General features: G+C 44.8%; 1 protein-coding gene across 2 annotated transcripts in view; it reads right to left on the reverse strand.

The window, feature by feature from the left end:
* Window positions 1-12135, reverse strand: part of Usp10 (ubiquitin specific peptidase 10) — a 58479-nt gene that overhangs the window by 43247 nt on the left and 3097 nt on the right. Inside the window, exons 2-3 of one of the 2 annotated variants that reach the window (XM_020158544.2) lie at window positions 4958-5029; window positions 4332-4481 (exon numbers count right to left, since the gene is read on the reverse strand). The exons of the other annotated variant lie outside the window; for it this stretch is intronic. Of the exons in view, the coding sequence (XP_020014133.1) occupies window positions 4332-4394 (63 nt within the window). The 5' untranslated portion in view covers window positions 4395-4481; window positions 4958-5029. The remainder of the gene's footprint in view (window positions 1-4331; window positions 4482-4957; window positions 5030-12135) is intronic. 2 annotated transcript variants of the gene reach the window in all.

Genomic DNA, 12135 nt, shown 5'->3' on the forward strand with positions numbered 1-12135 from the left:
CAGGGTCTCACTATGTGTGTAGCCAGGCTGGGCTGGGGGCTTGGCTCAAGTGATAAGAGAGCTTACCTAGCAGCCCTGACTTCAATCCCTAGTACTGGGGGAAAAATCAAAAGAAAAACAAAAGCAACAACAGACTACCCTTGAACCTATGACCCTCTTGCATCAGCCTCCCGAGTGCCATGACTGCAGCTGGTCGGTTTGTTGGTTTGAACTCAGGGATAGTTCAAACTATCTACATCAACCACATCCCAGCCCCAGAGCAGCTGATTCTTAATGACTGTGAAGTCTGGGAAGCACCGCTATGCTCCATCTTGTGTATCCCAGGGTACTAAGGAGAGCGCGTTACCCTGCACACGGCTACAGAAAATTCTATGGCTTTCAACTCCTGTAGTGGATGACCACTTATCACCAAAACGAGTACATCTCAAAACGGAAGAATCACTGTTAATCACGCTGGGACGATGAGTGTGAACTAGGACACCTGGTCACTCCTAACTGTAAGGTCCCTAAGATGGCATCTTAACTCCTTAGCTTGGTGTGCTGGGTCAGTCCTGCCTACAGCCCCATGTCCTTGACACCTTTACTCGGCACACACACTGACAGCTCTCGTCTTGCCAACTCTCTGATGAGGCGGCACACAGGCATCAGCTCAGGAAGCGCTCCCAAGCCCGACACGCTTGCATAAGAGCACAGCTTGCATCTCATGGTAACACCCATCCACCTGTGCTTTATTTTCATTTTTTTGGCAGTACTGGGGTTTGAATTTAGGACCTCGCTCTTGCAAGGCAGGTGATCTACCACTTGAGCCACTCCACCAGTCCCACATCTACCTTTGTAATTCCCTGTGTCTCTTAGTTCTGGACTTGATATCCACTTAAGCACAATACTTAGGATCTAGTAAGTAGCTACTGATTCAAAAATAAGGATGAAAAAACCTTGAGGTTCAGAGAAACCAGCCTTGCCTGAGATCCCATGAACAGAAAACAGAGTAAGAGAGCACAAATAGGACATGGGGCAGGCCTCAAGGCACAGACACATGGACAATTACACAAAGTAACACTTAAGGATGAGGAGCCCAGGAGAAGGAGTGGACAAACCTGAGAAAAGACAGGAGGAGGGACAATGCTGGGGTGGCACTGAAAGGGACTGGACAGCCCCCTTTCTCCCAGTTGGGCAGTGGTTGCCCAACTCAGAAGACCAGAGGGAAGCCCAGCAGCCACACCATATTCCAAGCCACAGCTCTTGATTCACGAGTGACCAAAGGGCACAAAGCTCAGGACCCTGCCTACTCAGGACACACACTCATGCTCTTCTTCTGGCTGCTGTGTGGAGACTGTGCCCTACATATTTGAGGCCTGCGACTGCCATGTATGGAAGCCAACTGGTCCTCAAACATATCACTGAATGGCTGAACCAAACCAACTTTGCAGCCTGACTTACCTCTGGAATTTCTAGTCATAGAAGCCAATGAATCTCTTGTTAGTGGTTCGAGCCAGTTAGAAAGCAGGTTTTTGTTGTTGTTGTTGCTGTTTTTTAAACACCTAAGTAACACAGTTCAGTAGCAGCAACCAGAGGCTTAGATCGACTAAGATCAGGTTACTCTAAACTCCAAGCCCTACTCACTGTCTGCCTAGCTACAACGTCCTTCTCTCTCCTCTCCACTTGTCGAAATCCCAAGGCTAACTGCTTAGCCATCTCCACCACCACTGTAGGAGATCCTGTGTATAATTCAATACTTAATTATAAATCCTGCAGTGTGCCCCACTTATTTGTCTTAGTTACTATGATGAACACAGGGTCTAAGCAGTAGCTAAAACAACTGGCCTTCACCAAACACAAGGCAGCTCAGGACAAATATTTTTAAGTAGGTCTTTCCCAATATTTTTCAAGCATTCACACGTATAAACTTGTTTTTATCACATGTGCAGGGCCATTTTTTTTTTTTTTTTTTTTTTTTTGGTGGCGGTACTGGAGTTTAAACTCAGGACTTCAAGCTTGCTAGGCAGGTGCTCAGCCCATTTTTTTTTTATTTTATTTTTTTATTATTCATATGTGCATATGATGCTTGGGTCATTTCTCCCCCCTGCCCCCACCCCCTCCCTTACCACCCACTCCGCCCCCTCCCTCACACCCCCCACCCCCTCAATACCCGGCACAAACTATTTTGCCCTTATCTCTAATTTTGTTGAAGAGAGAGTATAAGCAATAATAGGAAGGAACAAGGGTTTTTGCTAGTTGGGATAAGGCTAGCTATACAGGGCATTGACTCACATTGATTTCCTGTGCATGTGTGTTACCTTCTAGGTTAATTCTTTTTGATCGTACCTTTCCTCTAGTTCCTGGTCCCCTTTTCCTATTGGCCTCAGTTGCTTTTAAGGTATCTGCTTTAGTTTCTCTGTGTTGAGGGTAACAAATGCTAGCTAATTTTTTAGGTGTCTTACCTATCCTCGTATCTCCCTTGTGTGCTCTCGCTTTTATCTTGTGATCAAAGTTCAATCCCCTTGTGTTTGCCCTTGATCAAATGTCCGCATATGAGGGAGAACATACAATTTTTGGTCTTTTGGGCCAGGCTAACCTCACTCAGAACGATGTTCTCCAATTCCATCCATTTACCAGCGAATGATAACATTTTGTTCTTCTTCATGGCTGCAAAAAATTCCATTGTGTATAGATACCACATTTTCCTGATCCATTCGTCAGTAGTGGGGCATCTTGGCTGTTTCCATAACTTGGCTATTGTAAATAGTCTGCCAGCCCTTTTTAATGTATTTTCTAGATAGGGGCGCATGAACTAGTTTCCCAGGCTGGCTTTGAACCATGATCCTCCTGATCTGTGCTTCATGAGTAGCTAGGATTATAGAAGTGAGCCACCTGTACTCAGCTCAAATTGGCAGTTTTAAAATCCAAGAACATGCCAGGACCAGTGGCTTACATCTGTAATCCTAGCTACTTAAGAGGCTGAGGTCAGGAGGATTGAGGTTCAAATCCAGCCCGGGCAAATAGTTCAAGAGACCCCATTTCCAAAATAACCAAAGCAGGGCTGGCAGAGTGGTTCAAGTGTAAAAGACCCTGCCTAGCAAGCTTGAGGCCTTGAGTTCAAACTTCAGGCCTACCAAATAAATAAAACCAAAGCAAAAAAGGACTGGAGGTGTGGCTCAAGTGATAGAGTGCCTGCTTTGTAAGCACTAAGCCCTGATTTCAAATCCCAGTCCCCCTCCCAAAAAAAAAATCCTAAAACATAAAAATGTCTAGGTTTAAATAGCCACTATCTTCTTCCTTTCCCCCTTTTTTGCCTGTTTCTGCTTTGTTTCATTTTTGGTGGTAGTAGGGTTTGAACTCAGGGCTTCACACTTGAGAGACAGGTGCTTGCCCTACCCCTTGAACCACACCTTCACCCCTTTTGCTCTGGTTATTTTGGGAGATAGTACCTTGCTTTTTGCCCCAGCTGACCTGGACCACGACGTACGTGTGTGTGTGTGTGTGGTGTGGTGTGGTGTGGTGTGGTGTGGTGTGGTGTGGTGTGGTGTGTGTGTATTACTGTGGCTTAAGCTCAGGGCCTTATGCTTCCTATTCAGGCAACTCTATCGCTTGCGCCACTCTATCGCTTGCGCCACTCTGCCAGCCCAATCCTCCTATCTTATACTTAGCTAGGACTACAAGAGTGCAGCACCACGCCTACTATTTTCCCATTGAGATAGAGTCCTGAAAACATTTTTTGGGCCCAAGCTGGCCTGGAACTGGATCCTCCTGATCTCAGCCTCCAGCATAGAGTGGGATGACAGACCTGCCACTGTGCCCAGCTACTGGTTGAGATGGGGTCTTGTGACCTTTTTGCCTAGGCTGGCCTTGAAATGCATTCCTCCTAATCTCAGCCTCCCCAGTTGTTAATGTCATAGGCATGAGCCACCAGTGCCTGGCTCTTCCTTTGTTTTTTGAGACAGTCTCACTATGTAGCCCAGGTTGACCTCTTGCAATCCTGCCACTACACCTGGTTACAGATTCTTCGCTTTGGGTATCTTTTTTTTTTTTTTTGGTTTTGGTTTTTGTAGCACTGGGAATGTAACCTAGGACTTTGTTACCACTGAGTACACTCCCAGAAAACCTCCTCTTCTTGATGTCCACACAGGATCAGTCTAGCTGTTGTGGTCCTGATCTTCATTCCTAGGACTAGAACTGCCAAGTTCATATGCAGATCTCAAAACACTGGATGATCTCCAACCAGATCCTCTCCTTGTTATCTCCTCCCACTGTCAAATAACTCAGGCACTGGGCAAACACTGGGATGCCCACCATGCTGGGCAGCAGGGTACTGGAGAAGCCAGACCACACACCTTCCTGACCCTGACCAGATGCAGCAGGCCAATGGTCTCCCCAGATGTCTGCAGAGTGTTCATCTTGCACACTACAGGACCTCAGCAGGCAGGGCTATATCCTTCCACTGCTCTCAGCTGAGAGCTAGCACATGGCCCCGAAGATGGCTCCTGGAAAAAGATATGGCACCTTGGGAATCGAGTCTACAAGACCTGAGAGGCTTGCTGAGCATATGAAATGTGGGAGATGTTTCCTTTTCCAGAGAAAAGTAATTGTCTAATCACTACAACTAACTCAAATCTATAGTGCCATCCAAAGAAGCCATGGCAAAGCAACAGACGGAAATGGACTTTGCTTTCTATCCACCTTAAAGAAAAAAATAGTTTGCCTAACACATGCCATGGGATAAGATGCCAACTCTTTCCAAACGCTGCTTGGCAATGGGGTCCAAGACCAGTGTTTGCTAGGGTAAGCCACAACATTACTGTGTGTGAAGTTCCCACCACGTTCGACTAAGCCTCCAGCCAAATTTGAAGAGAATGCTTTTCAAGATTCACAAATGTTTTTAAAGGGCTAGCTCTTTGTCACTAACTGGAATGTTAAGTCACAGATGGAAAGAAAACTTATGGCAGGAGTGTAGACTTACCTTACCCTATGTTGCTGTGGCCTGGAAGAGCCAAGAGTCAGATAGAAAGCAAAGTAGAACCACAGCAACAGCCTGTGGAACACAAGAGGTAACAATTTTCTCAGATGACAATCCATGACAGAAACTAAAACAGAAGGAATTTCTGCTGGCAAATTGGCTTACTGCTGTGCACACATCCTCAGAAACTTACCAGACCACCGGCTAGGACTGGTTCTTTGTTTTTTTTTTGGAGGTACTGGGGTTTGAACCCAAGGCTTCCCACTTGCTAGGCAGCACTCTACCACTTGAGCCACTCCACCAGCCTGAATCAGCAACTAGTTCCAATGGTCACAGTAACAATATTCTTGTTTGGGGTCTGGAGTTCTATTTCTAGATGTGCAAGCCAGAGTCACCAGTCAGAGCAGCTCTTTATGGCTTTGAGGAACACAATTACACTGACAGTTTAAAAAGATAAAAGCAAATGTAAGCCAGGAGTGGTGGCACATGCCTGTCACCCAATCACTGGGGAAGCTGAAGCAGGACAATTCAGAGTTCAAAGTCTACCTGGGATATAGCAAGACCCTGTCTTAAAAAAAGAGAGGGAAGGGAAAGGGAGGAAGGAAGGAAAATATAAGAAACATCCTACTTTCTTCCATCAAAGCTATGAGGTAAGATGCTTGGGGTACTAATGTGAATTGAGCAGGTTCCCAGACCTGCAGAAGAACCCCAAAGACAAGAGTGCTGTGCCCAACACTGCACTGCCTCCTCAGACCTGTGACTTCCCACAGATCCCAGCTGCAAGAGGCCTCAGGCTTGACCATCAAGGTTCCTTACCTGTGCTCCCACACTTGTCTCTCCATGTCACCCTACACAGCATCTCAGCCACACCAATCCATTTCTCAAGTGTGCCACAGGCTTGAAGACTTTGTTTCTGTGCGTATTCTCCCCCACCTCCATGTCCTTGTCCTCTGCTTCTCTGCCTGGAAAACTCGGACTCCAATGTCACCTTGCTACAAGAAACATCTTCCCAGCTCAGTCACTTTTGCCTTTTTCAATTCATCTTACACCAGCCATCTCTTAGAACAAGCCACTCCACCTCCACTGCACCCTCCTAGTCACAAGTCCAAGAATCCTCTTAACTGACCTCCTATGGACACTGTGACCCATTAGTATATTCGGTATCAGGCAGAGCATGACCCCCCCAACTATAATCTGATTACAAGGTTCCTCAGCCAAACATCCTACCACCGCCTCTCCCGCCCCTCCAGCTCAGAGCTAGAGACACACAGGCTCCAAGTCTCCCTCCAGCCACAGGGCCACTGCACATGCCACCCTATCTATCTCCTGCTGTAAATCTCAACATGCTGTACATCTCCTGCTGGTATGTCCCAGCTAAGGTGTCACTTCCGTGAAAACCCTCAACTTCTCCAGACTATGCTAACAGATCCAGTCCCTTCCTGAATCAGCAGCTTCTGTGTTTCAAATGACATACATACACGTAACTGTGATTATGTGATCAGCAGCCGTCCTTCTCACTAGGCCATCCACTGTGTAAGAGCCCCTATGAAAGAGGCACATCTGGCTTTGCTCTCAACTCCATCCTCAGGACTATGTGATAGATGAACACCAAAATGAGTGAAAGTTCTCAACTGTGTGGGTCCGTTACTAGAACTACTACACTAAAGCCAGATTCACCTACAAATTACCCTGCTTCTTTCCCCACTTTCCTTGCAAACATCTAAAGCACATGAACTCTCTTTTCGTCTCTATATTCCTAATGTCCCGGCATCAAAAATCTCTAAATAATCACAAGACATAAGGTCCTCTACGTGTAGCTCTGAGTGTAAGTGACTAACATCGTACAAATTAATTCCAAACAAAGTAGGATGTTACCCATGGAAGACCAGATTTTGTATTTATCAGAGTCAGAAGTAGTTAGATGTGGCTGCTCTGGAGAAAGGGCCTGAGTTGGGGAGTGCAGAGTGTTCTGTTTTAGCCATTGCAGTACTTTGATAAAGTGAGAGAAGAAAAGATGACTTTGAGGATGGAAAAAAAATTGAGGTTAATTACTCAATTCTCCACTATTCATTCACCCAGGCATGCCATTACCAACCTCTCCAACTAATGAAAGATTTGTCCTTTGTAACTCTCTAGTGCTAAGGCAATGAACCAAAGGAATTTGAATGGGAAGCAGCTCTTTACAACACGAAAACTGGAGCATGGCTGCAACAACAAAGGCTGAATGTCTTCAAAATATTGGGGTTGGGTATTGTTTTTGGGGTCTGAACTCAGAGCTTCATGCTTGCTAGGCAGACTCTAACACTTGAACCACATGCCTCCAGCCCCAAAATACTGTTTTTAAAATTGTTTTGGGCACAGTAAAATGGTGCACACCTGTGGTCCCAGCACTCAGGAGGCTGAGGCAGAAGGATTGCAATTTCAAGACCAGTCTGAGCTACATAGTGAGATTCTGCCTCAAAAGAAACTAAAGGTTATTTGGGCAACATTTTATTACTCACAAATGTCTCTAGCACCTCCACAATCTTCTTGTATACCAGACCCTGACAAGTTATGTTAGCCTCTGAAATAACTGCTCCATTCCCTAGCAAAATGAGGTAACAATTAAAAAAAAAAAAAGAAAAAAGAAAAAAAAATGAGCAGATGCCTTAAATAATTTTGAAAACAAAGTACAGGCACACCCTTGTAATCCCAACACTCAGGGGTTGAAACATGAGGACTGAGAGTTTTAGGCCAGCCTGGGCTACATATTAAGACCCTGTCTCAAAAAACAAAAAGCCCCAACAGAAAAAAGTGTAGATGAGAAACACCAAACTGGAGTTCAAGGGTCAGAGAAGTGGATGATTCATACTTTTTATTTTCAATACTCAACAGAGGAACAGTCAGTTGCCAGTTGAAAGCAAGTCTAACCTGGTCATAGCAGTGCATACCTGTGATTCCAGTTACTTGAGAGGCAGAAGATTGTGAGTTGAGGCCAGGCCAGGCAAAGTTAGTGAGACCCTGTCTCAGGAACAAATACAAACAAAAAGCCTGACGATGTAGCTCATGCCTGTAATCCTAGCTACTCAGGAGGAAGAGATCAGGAGGATCACAGTTCAAAGTCAGCCACAGCAAGATAGTCTGGGAGATCCTATTTTGAAAAACCCATCACAAAAAAAAGGGCTGGTGGAGTCACTCGAGGTGTAAGCCCTGAATTAAAACACCAGAACTGCAAAAAAAAAAAAAAAAATGGTAGAGGACTTGCCCACCATGCACAGGACCCTGGGTCCAAACCAGTACCACTGGGTGTAGCTATGTCTTTATCTTGTAATTAAAAACAGTGGAGCTGGAAGCATAGCTCTCAAATGGTAGAGTAAATGCCCAGCAAGTACAAGGCCCTGAGTTCAAACCCCAGCACCACTAAATTAAAAAAATCTGTAAGGATGTTTATCAAAATGGCCAGGTACCAATGGCTCATGCCTATAATCCTAGCTCCTTGGAAAACTGAGCTTGGGAGGATCGGGGTTTGCAAAGAACTGCAATGGCTAACTGTTTGACCTGGCAAATAGTTCTCAAGACCCCATCTTCAAAATAACCAGAACAAGGGTTGGAGGTGTGGCTCAAGTGGCAAAATAACCAGAACAAAATGACTGGAGGTGTGGCTCAAGTGGTAGAGCACCTGCTTTGCAGGCACAAAGCCATGAGTTCAAACTCCAGTCCCACCAAAAATAAATAATAACTAAAAATGTACTTCACACTAAATTTAGTAATTACTAATATAATTAAAATATTTGGGTTGGGAGCATGGTTCAAGTGGTAGAGTGGCTGTCTGACAAATTTGAACTCAAACTCTAGTACTGAAGAGGGAAAAAAACGAAAATATTATAATCTTTGAGGGACTGGAGATGTGGGTCAGGTGGTAGTGCCTGCTTTATAAGCGCAAAGCCCTGAGTTCAAACTCCAGTTCCACCAAAAAAAAAAAAAAAAAAGTTTAGTCTTTATTTCACTCATTCCTTCATCACTTTCACTTAGGAACCACTACGAGGAAGAGCATGTGAAACACTGTGCTCTTTACTGGTGTCTTCCAGAAAAGCAATTCTGTGAAACAGAAAAGCAGCATCTGGAAAGACCAAAGACCCGTGTTGCATTTCAGGCCCCACTCACTTGCTTATCACTGTGTGACCCGGAGTCCCCACCTCTCAGGGTCATGCTCCACACATGTGTAACGTGATGATAAGAATCCACGACAGGTTGGGCGCCGGAGGCTCAGGCTTGTAATCCTAGAGACCCAGGAGGCAGAGATCAGAAGGATCGAGGTTCAAAGCCAGCCCGGAAAAGAGTTCATAAAAAAGGTCTGGTGCAGTGGCTCAAGGTGTAAGCCCTGAGTTCAAACCCCAGTACCGCAAAAAAAAAAAATTCCTGACAGTCACACTGGGATTATACAAGCCATGCATTCTTCAAATGCTGATTACCAATGCTTATTGCTCTGCAGTGAACATGGTTTCCCTGGTAGATCAGGTCTACCCAGAAGGCCTTCTTCAGGTCTGAAACAGACATGCTCTTGACAGACAATTAAGGGAAATTATTACTTGAAATACCAAAAGAGGGGATACTGCTTCCTTTCAATTTTGCTCTGCCTCTAAAATTCCTCAAAAAATTAGTGTTCAAAAAGGTTTTTGTAAATATATCAAGAGAAGACAGGTGTGGAGGTACACATCTGGGAGGCATGGGTAGAAGTGTGAAGTCCCAGTTGCCCTCTCCTGGGAAAAGTGTGAAGTTCAGGCTGGCCCTGGGCAAAAATGTGAAACTCTGTCATCAAGTAACTAAAACATGGGCAGGGTGGGGATCAAGTGGTAGAGCGCCTGCTCAGTAAGCATGAGGCCTGAGCTCAAACCCCAGCACTGCCCAAAAAAAAAAAAAAAAAAAAAAAAATCACCCACACACATGTATATGTACACATATGTATATAGGTTTGGAACTGTCATAGTAAATCTTTTGATACTTTTAAGACAATTCTGTCAGGAAAAAAAAAGCAAGGGCCTACCAATATGTAAGTACTCAACACCCAGAGATAAAAAGGACCATCTCTTCATAAAGGAACCAAAAATCTATGACCCCCAGAAGAGGGCAAGCGAGCCATGAAATGAAGCTACAGCGGCATGAGAGTAGTAGCAAGTCTGCCTTTTGTTAGAGACACTTCTAGTTCATGAGCATAGGAGATGGCTCTGGAGCTGATAAAGTAAGCTGAGAATTGACCTCAAGACTGGCCACCGGAAGCCAGCCTGGGCAAACAGTTCACAAAACCTTATCTTGGAAAAACTCATCACAAAAAAGGGCTGGTGGAGTGGCTCAAGGTGTATACCCTGAGTTCAAATCCCAGTACTGCAAAAAAAAAAAAGCCACTAGAAAAGCTGCTACAGAGGTAAACCCAAGGGCAGGGGTGTCTGAGGGTGCTAACAAGCAGCCTCCCTCCACAGACACTCTGGGAGACGCTGCGCATGCACCTCTCACAGCTCTCCCGTGAGCCAGAGAGGGACACTCCAGGACCACAGGTTTGAATCGCCTCTGACCTCACCTCCTCTCCCAGCCTACGGAAACACCTCACCTGCGATTTTCCCAGGAGAGGGCAACTGGGACAAGACAGATGTCAAGATGGGGCAGAACGTAGTGGGCAGCTTCCCATTTCCCATCTTCAGATGGAAATGGGATCATGGACAAGGACCTTTCAAACAGTCAGAAAACAGCTGCTCATCACTCTATGGTTTATGACAAAGGATGTCTTTTCTGATCCTTGAGACAAACACTATGAACACAACCAACTGGCCATCTTTATGTTGTAACACTAGTTTTGTTTCGACATCATCTCCCTCTATAGCCTAGGCAGGCCTTGAACGGCCGCTCCTGAGTGCTAGAATGACAGGTGTGTGCTACCATGCTTGGCCTCCACTAGCTCTTAACCCCGTGCGGACCGACAGAGAGGGTTCACAGGAAGGCCTTTTGGGAGACCACTTCAACAGACAGGAAAACTGCAGTCCAAGCACATGCAATTTCGTCTTTGGAAATTAACATCTATGCTGAAGTGGCACTAAAGTGACAAATGATGGCAATCCAATGGCCCAAGGCCAGCAAATTCCACTGCAAACTCATTTGTCTGTTTTGTGCGACAGTGATTCTCCCATGTGTGGTAGTCAGTAGCAATTTAGCAACCTAATTACAAGTTCAAAAGCAAACTCTTCCTAGGATTTTCCACACTTTGGTGTGAACTAAGTCGAGTCCTCAGCAACCACCACCATTAACGTGCCACTTGAAAACTCAGATCCACCAAGAGGAAGGACTAACACATGTGAAACCTGTAAGTAATTATAATAAAGCTCTAATGTAACTAGGAGGTGATCCAGCTCTTCTCAATTCCTTGCATCTTACATGAGCACAGCAGAACACAAGCAAACCACTTCGGTCTACATTTAAACAATCACCAAGCTGTGGAATTCTTTTCTCCTTGAGGATTTCCTAGGTAAGTTCTAGTATAAACGGAAATGTTTGTCCTAATGCTTTTGCTCTAGGGAAGAATTTAGAATTTGTTGAGACCACTTAGGGTTCACCATCATACCTAGCTCATACTACTTGTTACTGGAAATAACAAGTAGGTTTCTAGAACATGAGGGTGAGGTCCTAAGACACTTGGAGAGCCCTCAACTCATAGACTTCTAATATCACACAGCATCTCAGGATATGCTTAAATAGCTTACTGTCTCTATGCAAAGGAAAGCCATTTCCAAATATCAGCTCAACATTTCAAATTTTATTTACTTCAGTTGCTCATTATGAGATTAAAATAAAAATGTATCTTTCCAGTTATCAGTTACAAACACATATTCAATGATACAGTAACAGTCTGCTATATGCTATAAATTGGATCCAAGAAATTACAGCAAGTAAAATGCGGGGGCCCCCATCTCAAGGTAATAAAAAGAATGAGTGAGTCTGCCCAAAGGAGGACAGAAACAGCAGGACATCCACATCGAGTGTAGGAAGCATTACTGTGGAGACTCCACTGTGGACTTCAATGACAATTCCATCAAGAATGAGCAGAACTGGCAGCTTCAAATTAATTATCTAAAGTGAGTTCATCAGTTCTCTCATGAGGACATTCACAAATAGAAAGTCACTTACATTGCAACAAAGTCCATCATCTGCATTGG

Source organism: Castor canadensis, chromosome 15 (genome assembly GCF_047511655.1).
Source record: "Castor canadensis chromosome 15, mCasCan1.hap1v2, whole genome shotgun sequence".
Taxonomy (NCBI): domain Eukaryota; kingdom Metazoa; phylum Chordata; class Mammalia; order Rodentia; family Castoridae; genus Castor; species Castor canadensis.